Source organism: Callorhinchus milii, unplaced genomic scaffold (genome assembly GCF_018977255.1).
Source record: "Callorhinchus milii isolate IMCB2004 unplaced genomic scaffold, IMCB_Cmil_1.0 Scaffold10, whole genome shotgun sequence".
NCBI lineage: Eukaryota > Metazoa > Chordata > Chondrichthyes > Chimaeriformes > Callorhinchidae > Callorhinchus > Callorhinchus milii.
The window spans coordinates 14295018-14312302 of NW_024704751.1; the positions used below are offsets into that span (position 1 = coordinate 14295018).

General features: G+C 43.4%; 1 protein-coding gene across 2 annotated transcripts; it reads left to right on the forward strand.

Moving 5' to 3' along the window:
• Positions 1 to 2702: 2702 nt before the first annotated feature.
• Positions 2703 to 13630, forward strand: mtfr1l (mitochondrial fission regulator 1-like). Of its 2 annotated transcripts, none has more exons than XM_007894798.2 (8): positions 2703 to 2836; positions 5214 to 5366; positions 5850 to 5951; positions 6903 to 7027; positions 7766 to 7995; positions 8879 to 9197; positions 9911 to 10051; positions 10588 to 13630. In XM_007894798.2, the coding sequence occupies exons 2-7, from the start codon at positions 5352 to 5354 to the stop codon at positions 10017 to 10019; spliced, it is 900 nt and encodes a 299-aa protein (XP_007892989.2). In that variant the 5' UTR covers positions 2703 to 2836; positions 5214 to 5351; the 3' UTR covers positions 10020 to 10051; positions 10588 to 13630. The 2 variants fall into 2 exon arrangements, with proteins under 2 accessions (XP_007892989.2, XP_007892987.2); XM_007894796.2 differs by having other exon boundaries at positions 2704 to 2836; positions 10598 to 13630.
• Positions 13631 to 17285: the final 3655 nt, after the last annotated feature.

Here is a 17285-nt window from a genome sequence, read left to right on the forward strand (position 1 = left end):
AAACTCAAGGCTCACAATATTTGAGATTTGTGACACGAGAGAGAGCAAGCACACGAAACGCAGATAACTGAAACTTTATATGTGACAAAAGGTAAAATATAACTGAGATGTTACCCACTGACAGCAATGTAAATTGATGAACATTATTCCAAGATTAATAACATCAAAACCTTTCAACTAAGAGTGAAGAGTTTCAGTATAAATATATTTTATTTCCTCTATAATAGAGGGACTAAAACATTGAGCTCTGCACTGCCAATAATCCTAGTATCTTAAAAGTCAGAAGAGGTAAGGCTCACTTATTTTAATTACCATCCAAACTGCAACAATTTATAGTTGTGTAGTTCAGGGACAGACTTTACCTTTCAAAAACAAAGTATAAATCTTTAATACATCTACAATTCCAACTCAGAAGTTGTGCCATGACTCTGTGCAGATTTCAGCTCATAATAAAAATGTATTGTACATTGTTTGCAAGTAGATTTCTATAATAGGTTATGCAAATAAACCCACAATTATTGCTTTGCTCTATTATTGCTGTGTTGGTTGGGTGTTTATAGTGAGGGTGAGAAAGGCAATGGCTATATTTTCTTCCTGTGATGAAGAGGTGGTACAATCCACATTAGGATAGATCCTGTATTGTCTGTGAAAGGAAGGACCTTGAATGGATCACATATGTGTACTTCTTTCCAATGTGTTTTTATGCGAAAACAGTTGGTACTGGAACAAAACACAGCATGAAATTATTAGGACAAACCTCTCCTCACACCAAAATTGGTCCCTTCACTACCCAGCCCCCTAATGTAGTCAGCAGAAGAGGCGAATTGTTCCCAATTCCCAGTGTGACCTACATTTCTCAAACCCCAATTGTCATTGAAAAATATTGACTGGGCCAACTGGAAAAATACTGAGAGGTATTTAGGTGTGTGTATGGGGTGTGGTATGTGTGTGGGGGGGGGTCTGTGTGTATGTGATGGGGGTGGGGGGGGGTCTGTGTGTATGTGATGGGGGTGTGGGGGGGTCTGTGTGTATGTGATGGGCGGTGGGGGGGGTCTGTGTGTATGTGATGGGGTGGGGGGGGTCTGTGTGTATGTGATGGGGGGTGGGGGGGGTCTGTGTGTATGTAATGGGGGTGGGGGGGTCTGTGTGTATGTGATGGGGTGGGGGGGGGTCTGTGTGTATGTGATGGGGTGGGGGGGTGGGTCTGTGTGTATGTGATGGGGGTGGGGGGGGTCTGTGTGTATGTGATGGGGGTGTGGGGGGGTCTGTGTGTATGTGATGGGGGGTGGGGGGGGTCTGTGTGTATGTGATGGGGTGGGGTCTGTGTGTATGTGATGGGGGTGGGGGGGGTCTGTGTGTATGTGATGGGGTGGGGGAGTGGGTCTGTGTGTATGTGATGGGGGTGGGGGGGGTCTGTGTGTGTATGTGATGGGGGTGGGGGGGTCTGTGTGTATGTGATGGGGTGGGGGGGGGTCTGTGTGTGTATGTGATGGGGGTGGGGGGGTCTGTGTGTATGTGATGGGGTGGGGGAGTGGGTCTGTGTGTATGTGATGGGGGTGGGGGGGGTCTGTGTGTGTATGTGATGGGGGTGGGGGGGGTCTGTGTGTATGTGATGGGGGGGGTCTGTGTGTATGTGATGGGGGTGGGGGGGGTCTGGGTGTGTATGTGAGGGGGTGGGGGGGGGTCTGTGTGTGTATGTGATGGGGGTGGGGGGGGGGGGTCTGTGTGTATGTGATGGGGGGGAGGGGGGGGTCTGTGTGTATGTGATGGGGTGGGGGGGTGGGTCTGTGTGTATGTGATGGGGGTGGGGGGGTCTGTGTGTATGTGATGGGGTGGGGGGGGTCTGTGTGTATGTGATGGGGTGGGGGGGTGGGTCTGTGTGTATGTGATGGGGGGGGGGGGGTCTGTGTGTGTATGTGATGGGGGGTGGGGGGGGGGGTCTGTGTGTATGTGATGGGGGGAGGGGGGGGTCTGTGTGTATGTGATGGGGTGGGGGGTGGGTCTGTGTGTATGTGATGGGGGTGGGGGGGGTCTGTGTGTATGTGATGGGGGTGGGGGGGGGGTCTGTGTGTATGTGATGGGGGGGGAGGGGGGGGTCTGTGTGTATGTGATGGGGTGGGGGGGTGGGTCTGTGTGTATGTGATGGGGGTGGGGGGGTCTGTGTGTATGTGATGGGGGTGGGGGGGGGGGTCTGTGTGTATGTGATGGGGGTGGGGGGGTCTGTGTGTATGTGATGGGGGTGGGGGGGGGGTCTGTGTGTATGTGATGGGGGGGAGGGGGGGAGGTGATGGAGATGCTGAGACAGTGCGAGTGCGCGTCTCCAGGGGGCGCTGCTGATACTCACCCTCGGCGGCTCCTGACGCGGTGGGTGGTGGGGGGGGGGCGGTGCGAGGAGGGAGGTCACATGCTCGTACCCGCGCCTCCCATTGGTCGGGGGGGCGGGGGGGCGGTGCGAGGAGGGAGGTCACATGCTCGTACCCGCGCCTCCCATTGGTCGGGGGCGGTGCGAGGAGGGAGATCACATGCTCGTAAACCGCGCCTCCCATTGGTCGGGGGGGCGAGGGGCGGTGCGAGGAGGGAGGTCACATGCTCGTACCCGCGCCTCCCATTGGTCGGCGGGGGCGGTGCGCGCCTGCGCAGGAGCGAGGGGCGGGCGGGGCGGCTCGCGACCAACCAGAGCGGCCTGAGCTCGCGGCGCCCGGCAACGGCAGCCCGAGTCCCCCCCCTCACGGCAACGGCAGGGCCGCCATTGGCAGCTCCCGCCGGGGGAGACCGACGCGCGCACACACACACACACACAGAGAGAGAGAGGGAGGGAATGAACCGCTTACATGAGGTAATTTTAATTCGTTGGTTTTTTTTCACATCAATCGGGCGCTAGGCCCGAGGCCTCGGCCTCTGTTTTTTTTCTCCCCCCACCCGACGACCGTGACCTTCGTTTAGTTGGTCAGGCAGGGACGGACAGCGAGAGGGGGAGAGAGAGAGAGAGAGGTGGAGGGATAGAGGGAGAGACAGGGAGAGGGAGGAAGAGACAAACAGAGGGAGGGAGAGATATAGAGAGGGAGAGACAGAGGGAGGAAAGGAGAGAAAAAGAGAGGGAGAGACAGGGAGGAAGGGAAGGAGAGACAGACACAGAGAGAGAGAGAGGGAGGGAGGGAGGGAAGGAGAGACAGAGAGGGAGAGATAGAGAGAGGGAGGAAGGGAAGGAGAGACGGACAGACAGAGAGAAAGACAGGGAGGGAGAGACAGAGAGAGGGAGAGAGACAGAGAGAGGGAGAGAGACAGAGAGAGGGAGAGAGACAGAGAGAGGGAGAGAGACAGAGAGAGGGAGAGATAAAGAGAGGGAGGGAAGGAGAGACAGACAGAGAGACATAGAGAGGGAGAGAGAGGTTGTTTGTTTGTTTGTTTGTTTGTTGTTGTTGTTATTGCACTGTGAACGCGGCTGGAATTAATGTTCCATTAAAGGTTTCGCACGTTCACCTGAAGGTCCAGACCCCGGAGTCCCGTCAGGTGAGGTCGGTTTGACCTTTAATGTCAAGTTTTTTGCACTAATGTCAAACTCGCAAGATCGCCAGAGAGCACAAGCATGTAATAATAATAATAATAATAATAATCCTCGCATTTGATATAGCGCTTTTCACGTCGGGAGGACGTCCCAAAGCGCTTCACAGAACACACTGTAAAGTGAATTGACTGTATATTTGTGGGCGAACGCGGCAGCCGATTGCGCACAGCAATGTCCCACAAACAGTTGTAGATTGAAAATGACCAATTTGTTATTGTTTTGGGTTTTGGAGGATTATTATTAGGCTCTGTGTGGAGTAAGGAAACTTGCCCAAGGTTTCGCCCTCTGCCTGGAATTGAACTCAGGTCTCTCGCTCGCAAAGCGAGTGCTCTAACCACTGAGCTACAGGACACACACATACACACACGGGCTCAGGGAGAAGACCCTTTGCCCTCATCTCATCTTTCTCCCTCCCCCCCCCCCCGACTCTCATACCGGTCTTCCCAGTAATACACCGGTGATGATAAATGATACTTGCATTTGGTACAGTGCCTTATCGTGTCGTCATCGATGGAATGCCGCGAACCGCCGCGCAGGATTTTTAATGTAGATAATAATCCTCGCGTTTCACATAGCGCCTCGTCACTTTGTTGAGACGGCTCAAAGAACTTCGCAGAATATACTGTAACGTGAATTGACTGTATTTCCCCATTTCCCCCCCCCCTTGTTCGGGTCCTGACCCAACTGTCCAGCGCCTTGGGACGTCCTCCCGACATGAAAGGCGCTCTGTAAATGGAATCTTGTCGTTGTTGTTGTATATTTTGTGGGTGGAAAGTTTTGGGTTTTTTTTTGCTGCATTTGCCTACACAGTCACCAAAGGGTAATGCAGGCAAATGCGGCAGCCAATTTGCACACCGCGGCGTTCCTGCAAACGGCATTTGGTCGCAAGTGAGCGACCAGTTTTATCCAGTGGGGATTGTTGCCTGGGGCGTGAAGCGACCTCAGTTAAAAAATGGGTTACTTGACATCTTGCTCAATACGGTATTGAAAATGTGATGTCAATGTTTTGGTACAAGTGCTACAAATTTTAATAGACTCGAAGGAGAGAATCTTTCACTCTTTTAGTTACCATGAGATGTAAAACATTTTTCGCACAATTAGATGACTGCTACTCTTGAGGAGGTATCAGTTGACGTTTCTGTACCCAGTACTAAGTTCGAGTCCCAAAACCTTGAACCTAGTTATCTTCTTGGCCAAGAATTGATATGAGGTAGATAACTTTATATTTATTACTTGTGGACTAAGTTTCACTTAGTAAATACATAGCTTGTTGACTGTCAATGATTCCTAGCTTGGCTCGTAACGTTCTTGACTCTTGATCTCCCTCCCTTGCCACCTTCAAGACCCATCTCAAAATCCTCCTCTTTGACCATGCTTTCAATCTCCCTGCTTCCCCCCCTGCCCTCCACCGTTCCCCACCCCGACCCCCAGCTTGGGTCCGTAACTCTGACTGTCCAGCGCCTTGAGAAGTCCTCCCGACGTGAAATGAGCTGCTCAGATGTAATTTTGTTGTTGTTGATCCAGACGATTGTTTGCACGGTAGCCCAGGATGATACTCCAGTGTTTTGCTTGTTGGAGTTGTCTATATATATTATAATTTTTATCATATTGCCTGAGCTCCTCTAAAGCTATGTTCTTTCATTTTCAGAAAGGCGTTACTAGGCACTTTGATGCAGATGGATAATTGAAATTTGGTTTCAACCATATATTCTTATCAAGTTCGTTTGTTCCAGTGCTTTTGATTGACTCTATGCTATCAACTTAGATTTCTTCTGTGTTGCTCAAGATGGAAACCGAAACAGTAAGTAGTTATGCTATTTGGTTGAATTACTTTAAAAGTGAATATTGGGGGATGTACAGTGACCAATCCAACAGTACAAATCATCCAGGTTAGCCACCAAGCATCAACAGCATTTTTCACCGTTGATTTTAAAATTATAATTCATTAATTTTTAATTTTTTTTTGAATCAGTATGGTTATTTGGAATTATTTCTTATACATCCTCTTCGTTTTTCAATACTAATATTTCACTTGCTTGGCTTTAAAATCTTTAATGATATCTAGTAAGTGACCTTAAACATAGTGCCTGAACGGGGATATCGGATTCCCTTACTGTCAGGAAACTAGAGACTGTTTGAATAATGCCTCCTTTACCTTGGAATCTTTAAATTGAGTGCAGACAAATGGGATGGAAGTTCCTGGTCTCTTGACAGTTATGTTTTGGCGATGCTGTAATTCATCTTTGCACGGCCTCATTTTTGAGTTTTCCTGCTTACTTTACAGATCCCCATATGGCAGAACAAGCCACACGGATCCACCCGCAGTGTCGTTCGAATGATTGGAACAAGTCTTCCTTTGAAACCCTGTCGCAGAGTTTGTTTTGAGGTTAAGAACGTTAATAAGTTTGTCATTTATTCTGAACTACTTAGCAGAGCATACGCTTTTTATTGGGCTCAACGTTGGTAGTTATTTACACTAACATTCAGAATCATTTGAATTGTAATGAATATTGAGAATACTCAGTTGCTGCTTTACTTTTAAATTTATCTCCCTTCAATCAACTAACATATTGGAAGCGGTTTCTTAAAGGCAAGAATCTGAACTCCATTTGTTTGTTCTATTCTTTCTGTTTTCAGTTTAAATAATAAGTACAGTACAAATAAACTTCCAGTTCAGCATTTTTTAATTAAAATTGCAACGGACTACAGATAAATTAACTCCAACATAAATGTCACTTGGTAACATTTTGAATGTTAATTGTATGTAATTATAAGGGGAATGTGATATGATTAAAGGTGTTAGTACCCAGCCTATGCTTTGGGGTTTTACATGTTTCACTAACTCCCTTTTAATTTGTTTTTCTGAATGTTAAGCTTTGTTTATGTGAAAATAAGCAATTTCAAGTGTGGCTATGATATGATGAGAATAAATCTTGAAGGGAGGGGGCAAATGTATGAAGTATGATTCTTGATCAAAATATGTTATTTTCAACCTAGTAACTATCTTAGAAAAGTATGAACTCTGTTTACACATCATCCATTTAATATTGATGTACAGTATTTATATCAATAACTATAACATAGTTTTTTTTAGCTATTTGTGTAATCTTAGATCAGACAATTCTAATATCCTCTCCCCTTAAATTTAACATTTGAACTTGGTATGTGATGTTTGAAATACGTAACTTTTTTAAACCGATGTTCACCTGTTAAATACCATGATTAACATTTGATCCAAATGGATATTCCGAAGTTCATAAGATGCACACCTTCTTTTCCCTTGGGTTTGTTCAAGAAATAACTGTACGTTGATGGAATATTTTCCCTTTGTCTACAGCTTGTCCCAGGATTGTCAGCAGTTGATTCCTTACATTCTGTCTATGGGACTGGACCACCTGTGCCAACTCTGGCAGATGTTGCCTGGATCGCTGCAGATGAAGGAGAAGCTTTCACCAGACTCAGGTATCCATCTTGTTTACAGGAACATCGTATAACCTACCACTTATGAGGAATTCTCAAACCTTTTATCTCTGGTTATATCCCTGAAATAAATCAATATTCTTTGCCAACACTGTTATTTTGCAATGTAAAAAAAATATTGTACATTAACAAAATGCAAAAAGCTACATAAAAACATTTGGAACATTCAAGGCAATGTTTGCAATGTGACACAGATCCATGAACCCACACAAGTAACCTGTTAAATACAATCTGATTAAAATTCTTCGTAATTGCTCCCCTTACCCTGAGTTTCTTCCGTTCCATCTTTGCTTTTAAAATTGTGTATTTGTTGTGTTGTAATAATTTTCAGTGAATGGTTAATGCAGTATTTCTGAGACAGATATTACTGATAATCGCATGCACACACCGTTGCACTGGATCATGTCCTTCAGTCTCTTTTTCACAAACTGGTTCAGTTCTGAGTCCCATTTCCTTGCCTCCTTCAAAACCCATCTCAAGACCTTCCTATTCGACCATGCTTTCGATCAACCTTCTTCCTCCCACTTGTGTTCCATCCTCCCCAATCCCGACCCCCAGCTCGGGTCCGAATCACTGACTGTTTAGCACCTTCGGTCGTCCTCCCGACGTGAAAGGCGCTATACAAATTACAAATGTAATTTTACTGCTGTTGGGTTCTCTCCTCACAGCAGAGATTGCTTGCTCTGCCATATGTTGCAGTGTGTGTTTTGCTCCTTTTAGAGCTGACGTCAGACCCTTCAGGGAGGAATGGCACCCCACCCCATTGCTGATAATGCACAGGAATTCATCAGTCCCGAACTTCAGAAGGGAAGGGAGGAGACACGAAACCCTGAAGAAGCCAGGTCTAGCTGCTCTGAACAGAACAGTTGCACTTCAGGATGAACTTAGCCGTTTACGAGAACAGATTGCTAAAATAGTTGCTGTACAGGAGTCTGACGAAGATGCCACCGGTGAGTTTCCAGATATCTAAGCACCACAAGTAACTCATTTTACAAAGGAAGTTTGAAAATTTTATTTTACACAAATTCAGTTTTCATATGTGATGCCTTATCTATGTAACCGGTCTTACTGACTTGTTTTTGTGACCTGATACTGATCAAATTCCTTTTACTTATGGCCCCCCTTGGTGGCGACATCACTCCCGTCAATCTTGGCTGACTTCAGATTCAGGTCCTGGAGGTATAAAAGGACTGTCCTTCGCATTTTGTTGCACTTGGCCACGTTCTGCTGCTCTGTGTTTTTTGTGGCAGTTAGATATGGGGCATTACCTGAGATACTATATTCCTCCTTTCGCTTGCATCTTAAGTGGGATTTAGGACTTTTAAATTGAGGAGGTAATACGGATGGTAATGTCAACAAAGTTCCTTCAAAGAGTTTCGTTAAAAAAATATTCTCCCTCTCTTCCTCCTTTGGAATTCTCGCTCATTTTTAGCAAGATTTAAAGTGCGGCACAAACAATGAGTTCTAAAGAACATTCAGTGGTGAGTTTAGATATCATTCTGGTAGTTTGAAAACGCAACAGGACTCGAAAGTGTTTGTTCACTTCTGTTGGAATTGCCGCTGATTGGATATACGGTAGCTTAATTATGACGCCCTTGGTAAGCTTTGCAGAATATTGATTGCGTGCTCAATCCAATCACCGAACAATTCAGTTCTTCCCAGAATTTTTGAATCACCTTATATTCGGCGTTTTGCTGGTTTGGTGATCAACTGGATTGGAATTGTTTCAGCTACAAAAATACCTGCGATCCTTGAGAGCATTTTGCTGTGTTGTTGATTATTATCGAATCTGTCGGGTGAAATCAAAATGAATAGCTTTTCTTTCTGTTTCAGAATCTGCTGCTTTCACACCTGAACTTGGTTCTCCTGATACTACAAGCATTGCCTGCTCTTTGCCAGAGTTTGAATCCGTATATCCTTCTCTAGCTTCGTTTACTATCAATGATATTACAGAGACAGACGAGCCTGATTGCATGAGTTTATCGTCCTTCTCTATCGCTGGCACCTCAAACTTTGACTTCGAAAAGAAAGATCTAAAGGATGATGATGATGATGATGGAGAAGTGGTTTCTCTTTCCAAGTCCACGAGCTTCGCAGACATGATGGACATCCTGAAAGACATGAATAGGGTTAAGCTACACTCGCTGCAGGGGTGAGTCGAAAATAAATCAGTACAGTTTGCATTTTTTATAGCTCCTTATTGAATAATTTTATTTAAAGAGGGTGTTTGCTTTCCTTGATGGAAAGTCTTGTGTAACCGAACCCCAAAAGAAAGAAATAGCACTAGGAGGGGGGAAGGTATGTCATCTCTCCCTTTGATGCAACACCCTTCACGGTGGAGCAGGTCGGGCGGGGGACGTGGAGTAATCCGGAGCTGGCTGAGCGGAGGGAGCAGACAGGTCGATGTGGAGTTAGCAGGTTACAGAGGTAGGAAGGAGCAAGGACATGGAGGGCTTTGAACGAGGCAAGGACGAGGATTTTGATCTCTATCCTCTGGGGGATGAGGAGCCAGTGGAGCCAGGTGATAGTTACCAGCAGCTGCAGGAGAAATTTTAAAGTGTGACCAGGACTGGGTGGGCCTTCAGCCTTTCTGCCCCCAACTTCTGGAACTCTATCCTACAGTCCCTCTGCCTCAGTCCCTCCACCTCGCTTCCTCCCTTGCACCCTTCCAGGCCCTCCTCTTTGACTGTGCCTTTGGTCACCCTCCTAACCCTACCCTCCTTACCCTCCACCCATCCTGATCCTAACCACCAGCTCGGGTGCAGATCTCAGACTGTCCAGAGTCTTGGGATGTCCACCTGACGTGAAAGGCGCTATACAAATGTAACTGGTTGGTGTAAGTGATGTCTGAAACTCTTGCTGCAGGTCCAAGGGAGACTCACTGAGGGAGAACGACCCGGCGGTGCGCATATCAGAAGCCTTGAAACGCAAGTTTACTGTTCAGGACAACGGTATTTTCTTGAATGAAAATTAGATTTCCACGCATCAAATCATGTCCCTTCCAAAGTAAGTGTCTTTTCTTTCATAACTCCAAGCTTGGAGTTAATGGGCCTCTCTTTTTGCTTTGCTTTTCATTAGTTGAATAAAATGTAAGCCATATAGTATCCATAACCAAGTTGGTGAATGTAATTAAGAACTTGTGCTAATTGTCACTGTTTATTGCTTTATTTGCTGGTTAACTCTCCTCACTGTCGCCTTCGAAACATAAGAAATGGCAACACAGCTGCTGGATTATTGTAAAAACCCAACTGGTTGACAACTATCATTCAGAAAAGATATTCTTGTCATCCTTACTCGGTCTGGTCTACACACAAGTCCAGTCCCACAGGACATGGTTGACACTCAGTGCCCTGTGAAATGGCCTAGCAAGCCACTCAGTTATAGGGAGGGCCCCACCCCCGGAATGGGCAATAAATGCTGGTCTTGCTAGCGTTGCTTACATCCCGAGATCAGTATAAAATAAATGAGAATCAAAGTGCTTTTGAAGTGTACAGCTTGATTTGCATCTTCACCTTTTGTTAATGCTTTGCGTTTATCTTGAGTTCCTGCTAGATTTGAAACGCAAGGTGGAGTTGGTGGAAAACTGCAGTCATTTGGAAGGGACTACAGTATTTATTCCCAGCCATTTCAAACGTTCTGTGGGCCTTGCTACAGCAACAGCTGCCAATAAGCAAAGAGCATGGGACAAGCATGGCGTATTGAACAGGACACTTTCTGCTGCACACTTCTTTGCACAGCAATATTTACAGGCAGTGGAGACAAGGTTACACAAAAGGCAAGCTTCTATTTGTGCCTTGAGTAGTTAAGAAAAATGTCCCTACCTCAGTTGTTATCCACTATTGTTCCATTACAAAGAATGGGAGAGGGATGAAAGACATGAATGTCGGATTGCCAGATAGCCAGTCCAACATATTTTTTTTTGTTTCAGGCAAAATTGCACTTCACTAAAATATTGTCCCAAATCGATCCGCACGGTTGTTTGCACATCAAATGTATTGGTGAGAAATCTACCTTTGATAACAGGGTTTCCTTGATCTTAATTCAGAAACTCTGGCGAAAGCAGGTGTCTCTTTGTTCCTTATGTTGGGTTCACTTTCAAATGGAGATCAAATAGAGAAATTGGCTTTTATGACCCTCTTGCGTTTTGATCTCTTTCTTCCCGCCCACCCCCATTCACTCAAAATGACATGAATTATTTCACTCATTCACGGTTATGTTCCCAGAATGGGGAGAAAAGGATGTTTTGATGGTGACGCAATACCATGAACAAACTCAAGCAGTTTGGGTGGAAATGTTTACTTCCTTTGACGAATGTAACAACTGTCAGTAAGACTGCATTTTACTTCAATCTTTATTGTTTCAACCATTTCCTTGCAACGTTGATTAACTTGAGGATAAATTCCAAGATCGCCGATTCTTAATTTGAAAGCTTATTGAGTTATTTGAGCCTAAGACTAGTTGTGTCAACTGAGCCACTAGTGAGGTTAATCCACTTATTACACTGGTTCAAATCACTTGATTGCAAATCTGAATACCATTGATGTTTCTTATGGTTATAATCCTCAAAATGTGTCGGGAGATTTTTCTGATCTTCATCCTAGTAATAATAACCATTCCTGCAAACTGACCAAACCCCTGTTGTGTCTTGTTCTGGCAATGCTCTTTGATATCTGATCAGGAACATTAGCCAAATATATTTGGAGAATAAAATCAGTCTGTTACATTGTCTGAAGAGTTTGCTAATTTGTTGTAGGTAAGCGCTAGTCTGTATGATGGCTAGAGTTGCATCTTAAGTTTACTGGTACAATGCAGTCAATACAATTGTGATCAACATTAACCCAGGTGAAATACTCAGTTAGTAGCCCATCAGAACATAGTTTTCACCAAATCCAACAACTAGTTCTTCTAACTGAAAAATGTTTGTTAAAGCATTGAAAATAAGCTGCAGTTTAGGTTAGCAGAAAACATCTGTAAAGTTGGTTAATTTACACATTAATTCTGCATTGGTGATAGGTCATTATAGTTTTGGGTTCCAATGCTTCTTCTAAAGCATTGTGTATATATTCTTTAAAGTGTGTAAACATTGCTTATCCCTCTGTCTGACATAATTGACAAATTGAAACTTGGATCATTAAAAGTGTTTTGTTCTGAGAATGCTCTTTAATATCTGATGAAGAACATTAGCCAAATATACGTGAGCAATTCCTTTTAGATATTAACCTGTTAACTTACTGCCAATAAGCAACGGCCATCTTGCGAATTGGCTCACACTTAAACCCGACTGCCTTGTTGGAACTTGTTCATCACATCTTGACCAGTTTGCATCAGAGAGATGCGCACAGAAATCTGCCCCATACTCCGTCTAATTCCGTTACCTGAATTGGGTAGAGCAGTGATCATGAATCCTGGATAAGGACCAGCTTCAGGTAGAGAAAAACAAGTTTGTCTTTGTGCATGCTCCCTGAGGAGGAATTTTAGCTTAGCATTAGGACTTCTGAACTCCCATTTGTATATACTGTAAAATCAACAGGTTTTCCCAAATTTAGCATGGATTTGAGTTTCGGTCTTCCAAAGCACAGTAGAATGTTATTCCGTTAGTTGTTTTGTCAGCCATGTTATCTTTCATCCCAGGAATCTTTCTCTGAATTGCTGAAATTATTTACACACTTGACAGGTGCTGTTACAGTTTAATGGGAGAGCCCATCGCTGGACTGTAAAAAGTCTAATGAAATGAATTCTTTTTTAAAAAAATACAATAATAATTTGGTCACAATCCACGACAGTCAAATCCCTTTACCGTATATTCTGTGAAGCGCTTTGAAATGTCTAGAAGACGTGCAAAGTGCTATACCAAATGCAAGGCTTATTATTATTATCTTTTGGTATGCCACTGGATGATGTGAGTGGAAAAAAATTATCAATTCGCCACTTCCGATATTTTTCTCAGCACAGAAATTGAATGAAACGTTCAATTAAAACAAAGTTTCCTTTCTATTCTATTTTTAGAAGATGGAAAAGGATTACGCTGTATTACAATATAGTAACAGTACGAATCCTGTTCCATCAGTAAAATATGAAGAAGCTACAGCTTCCAATGCAAGCTGGCATTTAGTCCTGGTCAGGAATAGATGGTGATTGATTCTTCCCAGCAAATATATTGCTTAAAAAAAACCTTGGTGTTCTCAATATCTAGCAATTTGGGGTTAAGTTCTTCAGTGATGTATTATAGAGATCTTTAACTAAACGAGAACCTACCCTGCACGTTTACTATAGTTCTTCAGACCTTCCTTTAGAGAGTAAAAGCAATTCCCATTTGTTCATTTACATTTAAATAGAGTGAAACTTGGCGAAGGCTATTTTATAAATCTGTTGACGTAAAACTATTACGCCATATGAAATGACTTGAAAGCAATAAGGTATCAGATTGTTTATGCATGATAGCAGAACTATTTATTACATTTAGATACAGTATGTGTAAGTTTTCAACTAATGGTTTATTTTAAGTTGGAATTTTTTGGCTTGTTTCTTTCCCATACTTTAACCTCAAACTTGTATCAATATAAATAAAGGCAGAATATTCTTGCACCGAGATTTTGTCTGCATTTTATTTACACCACAAAAGTTAATTGCAGGAGATGTGCAATATCTACTCCGCACTTGGGACGAAATGGATGTCTTTATACACCTTGAACACACAGTTTGAAATCAGGAGCGCAATTCTCTGGGGAAACACTATGGCACTTGAGTAACGACAGCCTGAATAAATAGCACTCATTTGTGGTCAGAATTGCTGTTTCAAGCGATGTATTTTTGCACTCCGTTTCTTGAGAACTAATCGACGTGCTGTATGTACTCTGCAGAACCCCAGGGGATAGGGTGCGACCACCTTCCTGAGCTTGAAGTGACCCGAATGCTCGTGTGGAAGTTGCTGGTTTTCATTTACAGCTGCGGTGCCTCGTGTCTGACAGCTGAGGGCAGCGTTTCGCAGTGCTCTGATCAAAGCACGGGATAATGTCACCTTGCAGACATTCGAGTCACGGCAGCTCACTGTTGGGCCACTTTTTCTTGTCTTTCATCATTTGAAACTGATGGTGGCCAAACCCCCAAACTTGCCGTCGAGGCCACCTGACCGACAAAGGGCTAAAGCGATCAATCTGCTGACTGCTCTGCTCGTAAGAGTTTAGTTTGAGCCATACTTAATTAGTGACTGGCCACGATTTTCGGAGGGTCATTTAAACTGTCTACCTCTTTGGAAGCCATTCAGAATCTGATTTAGCCACAACAGTTAGACAACTTTGAGAAAAGCAGAGTGATTGCACTAAATTCTGCTTTTCCCTGTTCTTTGCACGCAGAGGCTACAGACTTTTACTGCACATGATCAAGTATTTTTACCTATATTTTTACAATCTGGCTTCCAAAATTGCCCCAACTATGAGTTCGGTTTACTCAACATTTTCCTTGTGGCTGAATCTTGCTCCATCAGGACATTTGCTATTTAAACCGAAGGTTTCACTTCCCTCTCCCCTCCGTGTTTTCTGCACGGATTTTAATGGTTACTGAGAGCTTTTCAATTTTCACAATGGCTCAGACAATATAATTGTAGTCGGTAGCAAAATCACCCCAGTTGGCATTCAGTTGGTTTGTGCTATTGATTGATCTTATTCTTGCAACTCTTGAGTTGCAAATCTAACCACTTGAGCGCTAAAGGGAAAAATACTCTCAGACACCCGGAATTATAATAATAATATAATAATTCGCATTTCGTATTGCGCCTTCAGAGAAGATTAGATTTTTTTTAAAAAAAGGAATTAGATTAAAAGAATCCAAGGTCAAATGCCAAAGGGGACTTGATTCTTCATAAAGGACTTGTCCGTGAAGAAATAGCCTCCAACTTTGGACACTGTCTTAGCCTGTGAGGGGCAACGTTTCCTCCACTGAGCCGACAGAGAGAGGAGAGCTGAGGTCATGGCTAATTGCTGGGCAGAATGGAAAAAGATAATCGAGTGATCAGTCAGAAAAGCAAGCTAATCTCTCACCAGAAATAACTTGTAGTCACCTGATGGTGTCCCAACGGTTTGGACATATGAGAACCTCATAGAAGAATGTGCCTAAATCACAAAGGCATTTTAATTCCTAATCCTATTATGTTTTTTACTTGGCAGTAAATTTAGGATCAAAGACAATTTCAAGGGCTTTGAAATGTCCTCTTGATGCAAAAGGCTTTGCATATAAATAAATTGTTGTTGCTGCAAAGTTGTGTTTATAAGAAAAATAAGATTAAAATATTTGGCAGAACTTTGAAATTCACATTTTGTAACTTACGCACGGTTTGTACAGTAACTCATTGTAACAAATAACAAGCAGCTTGTGGTATCTATCATCCCCTCCACATAACACAGATCAGCTCAATACTGTTGCACATAAATTCAGGTTTGTTTCCAGCACAGACCAAGCAAACGAAAGGTTTGCGTAACGTACTTATCTTTCGGCCCTATTAAACTCAATGTAATGTTTCGCCCACAAAATACAGTCAATCCACTTGACAGTATATCCTGTGAAGCTTTGAGACGTCTCGACAACGTGATAAGACCATAACAAATAATACCAAATTATTATGAATGCACACTAACATTGCATTTTATTTTTTTATGAAGGAAAAAAAACACGAACTGTCAAATGTATTAGTGTCTTTTTGAAACTTTTTGAAATTGAAGCAACTGTTCCAAAGGTTTTGTTAGCTCTTGAATAAAAGGTCATGCAGTGTCCCGGCCAACAAATTGCTCATTCACTGAGGGCAATTTGTCTCCTGTGTTCACCTACAAACTGCACAATGATTACACAATAGCAATTACCGGTGAGACATCTCAGGATATAAAAACGCAAGGATTATTTTTGTATAAGGTTACTTGGGTTGGGTTTTGTCTGGAAAGGAATCAGAAAAGCCACCTGCCAGTGCAAATATCTTTAGACTTAAACTCAATATAATCTTCTAGGCTCATGTATGAGACTTCCACGATTCAGCACACCAGTCAATATTTAATTACAATCCTGATGTATCTCTGCAGAAAATTACAAGAGAGGTGTATCAAGTGCATTGTATATAAAAGTCTACAGGACTAATGAATTGTCTAGTTTGCAGTCCAAGGTCAAGTGGTGGCAATTTGTACTCTTGAATTCTTGATGGATGTTGAAACTAGTCAAATAGCCATTTTTTTTAAGGGCACTGGGTACTGAGCACAACCATTTGTAGGGAAGATTGTTACAATAATGAAGGAATATAAGACCATAGGTAGCACACCCCTGAATGACATTTCGCCTGAGCTCAGTTAATTAACGCAGCACAAACTTTAGACTGACCCTGACATCTTCGGTGTGTTCACGTGAGTTTGGTTGTCTCAGATTAGACTGGTGTTACTGAGTCATTAGGTGAGTCATCCTGATTACATGAAAATTTAATTTATAAATCGAGTATCCATTCCCTCCACATTTTACTCATTCGCATGCTGTTACCCTTGTAGCCTCTCACGCGGAACCCCGTAGGGTATTGGCTCGAGTGCTCGCCTCGCAAGCGAGAGGACCCGGTTTCGATTCCCAGACAGAGCGAAACCTTAGGCAAGTTTCCTCACTCCACACGCCTCTGTTTACCTAGCAGTAAGTAGGAGCCCTGTTGTTAGTCGATTGGCAGATTGTTTTTCGGGGGTAATAATCCCTTTGGACAACATCAATGTCTGACGGGGAAAAAAAAACAAGCTACCAACTGAGGACCACTGACAATGCAAAACTCCCCTCGTTACCGCACAGGATTGTCTCAAGTACTGACAAGCTTGGATCCCAAAATGTTCTGACAGGGGAAAAAAATGTGCTACCAACTGAGCCTCGCTAACACATGATAATTCTTAAAAGCACGGACGAGGAAACATCCTTGTAGTTATTAAATCTAATATGACTGGCTGCTAAATGCTGATGACTGTAAGAGCAGACTTAACTATACAGGGAAATGATATCCAAAGGCTCTGATGAAAAAAAAACAAATTCCCAGCCTCTGTGGTTTATGTTATTACTTGAATTAAGGGATTAATAACTGTCATGTATTTTTCTGTTCGTCCCAGTTCAATAGTTCACCCATTCAATGTTGGAAGAATCCTCATGACAAGAACACAGGAAGGTGCAGGACTGGAAATAAACACATTGTGGTCCATTCAACCCAAAGTAAAAATGCTGCTCCATTTCCCAAGCCCCC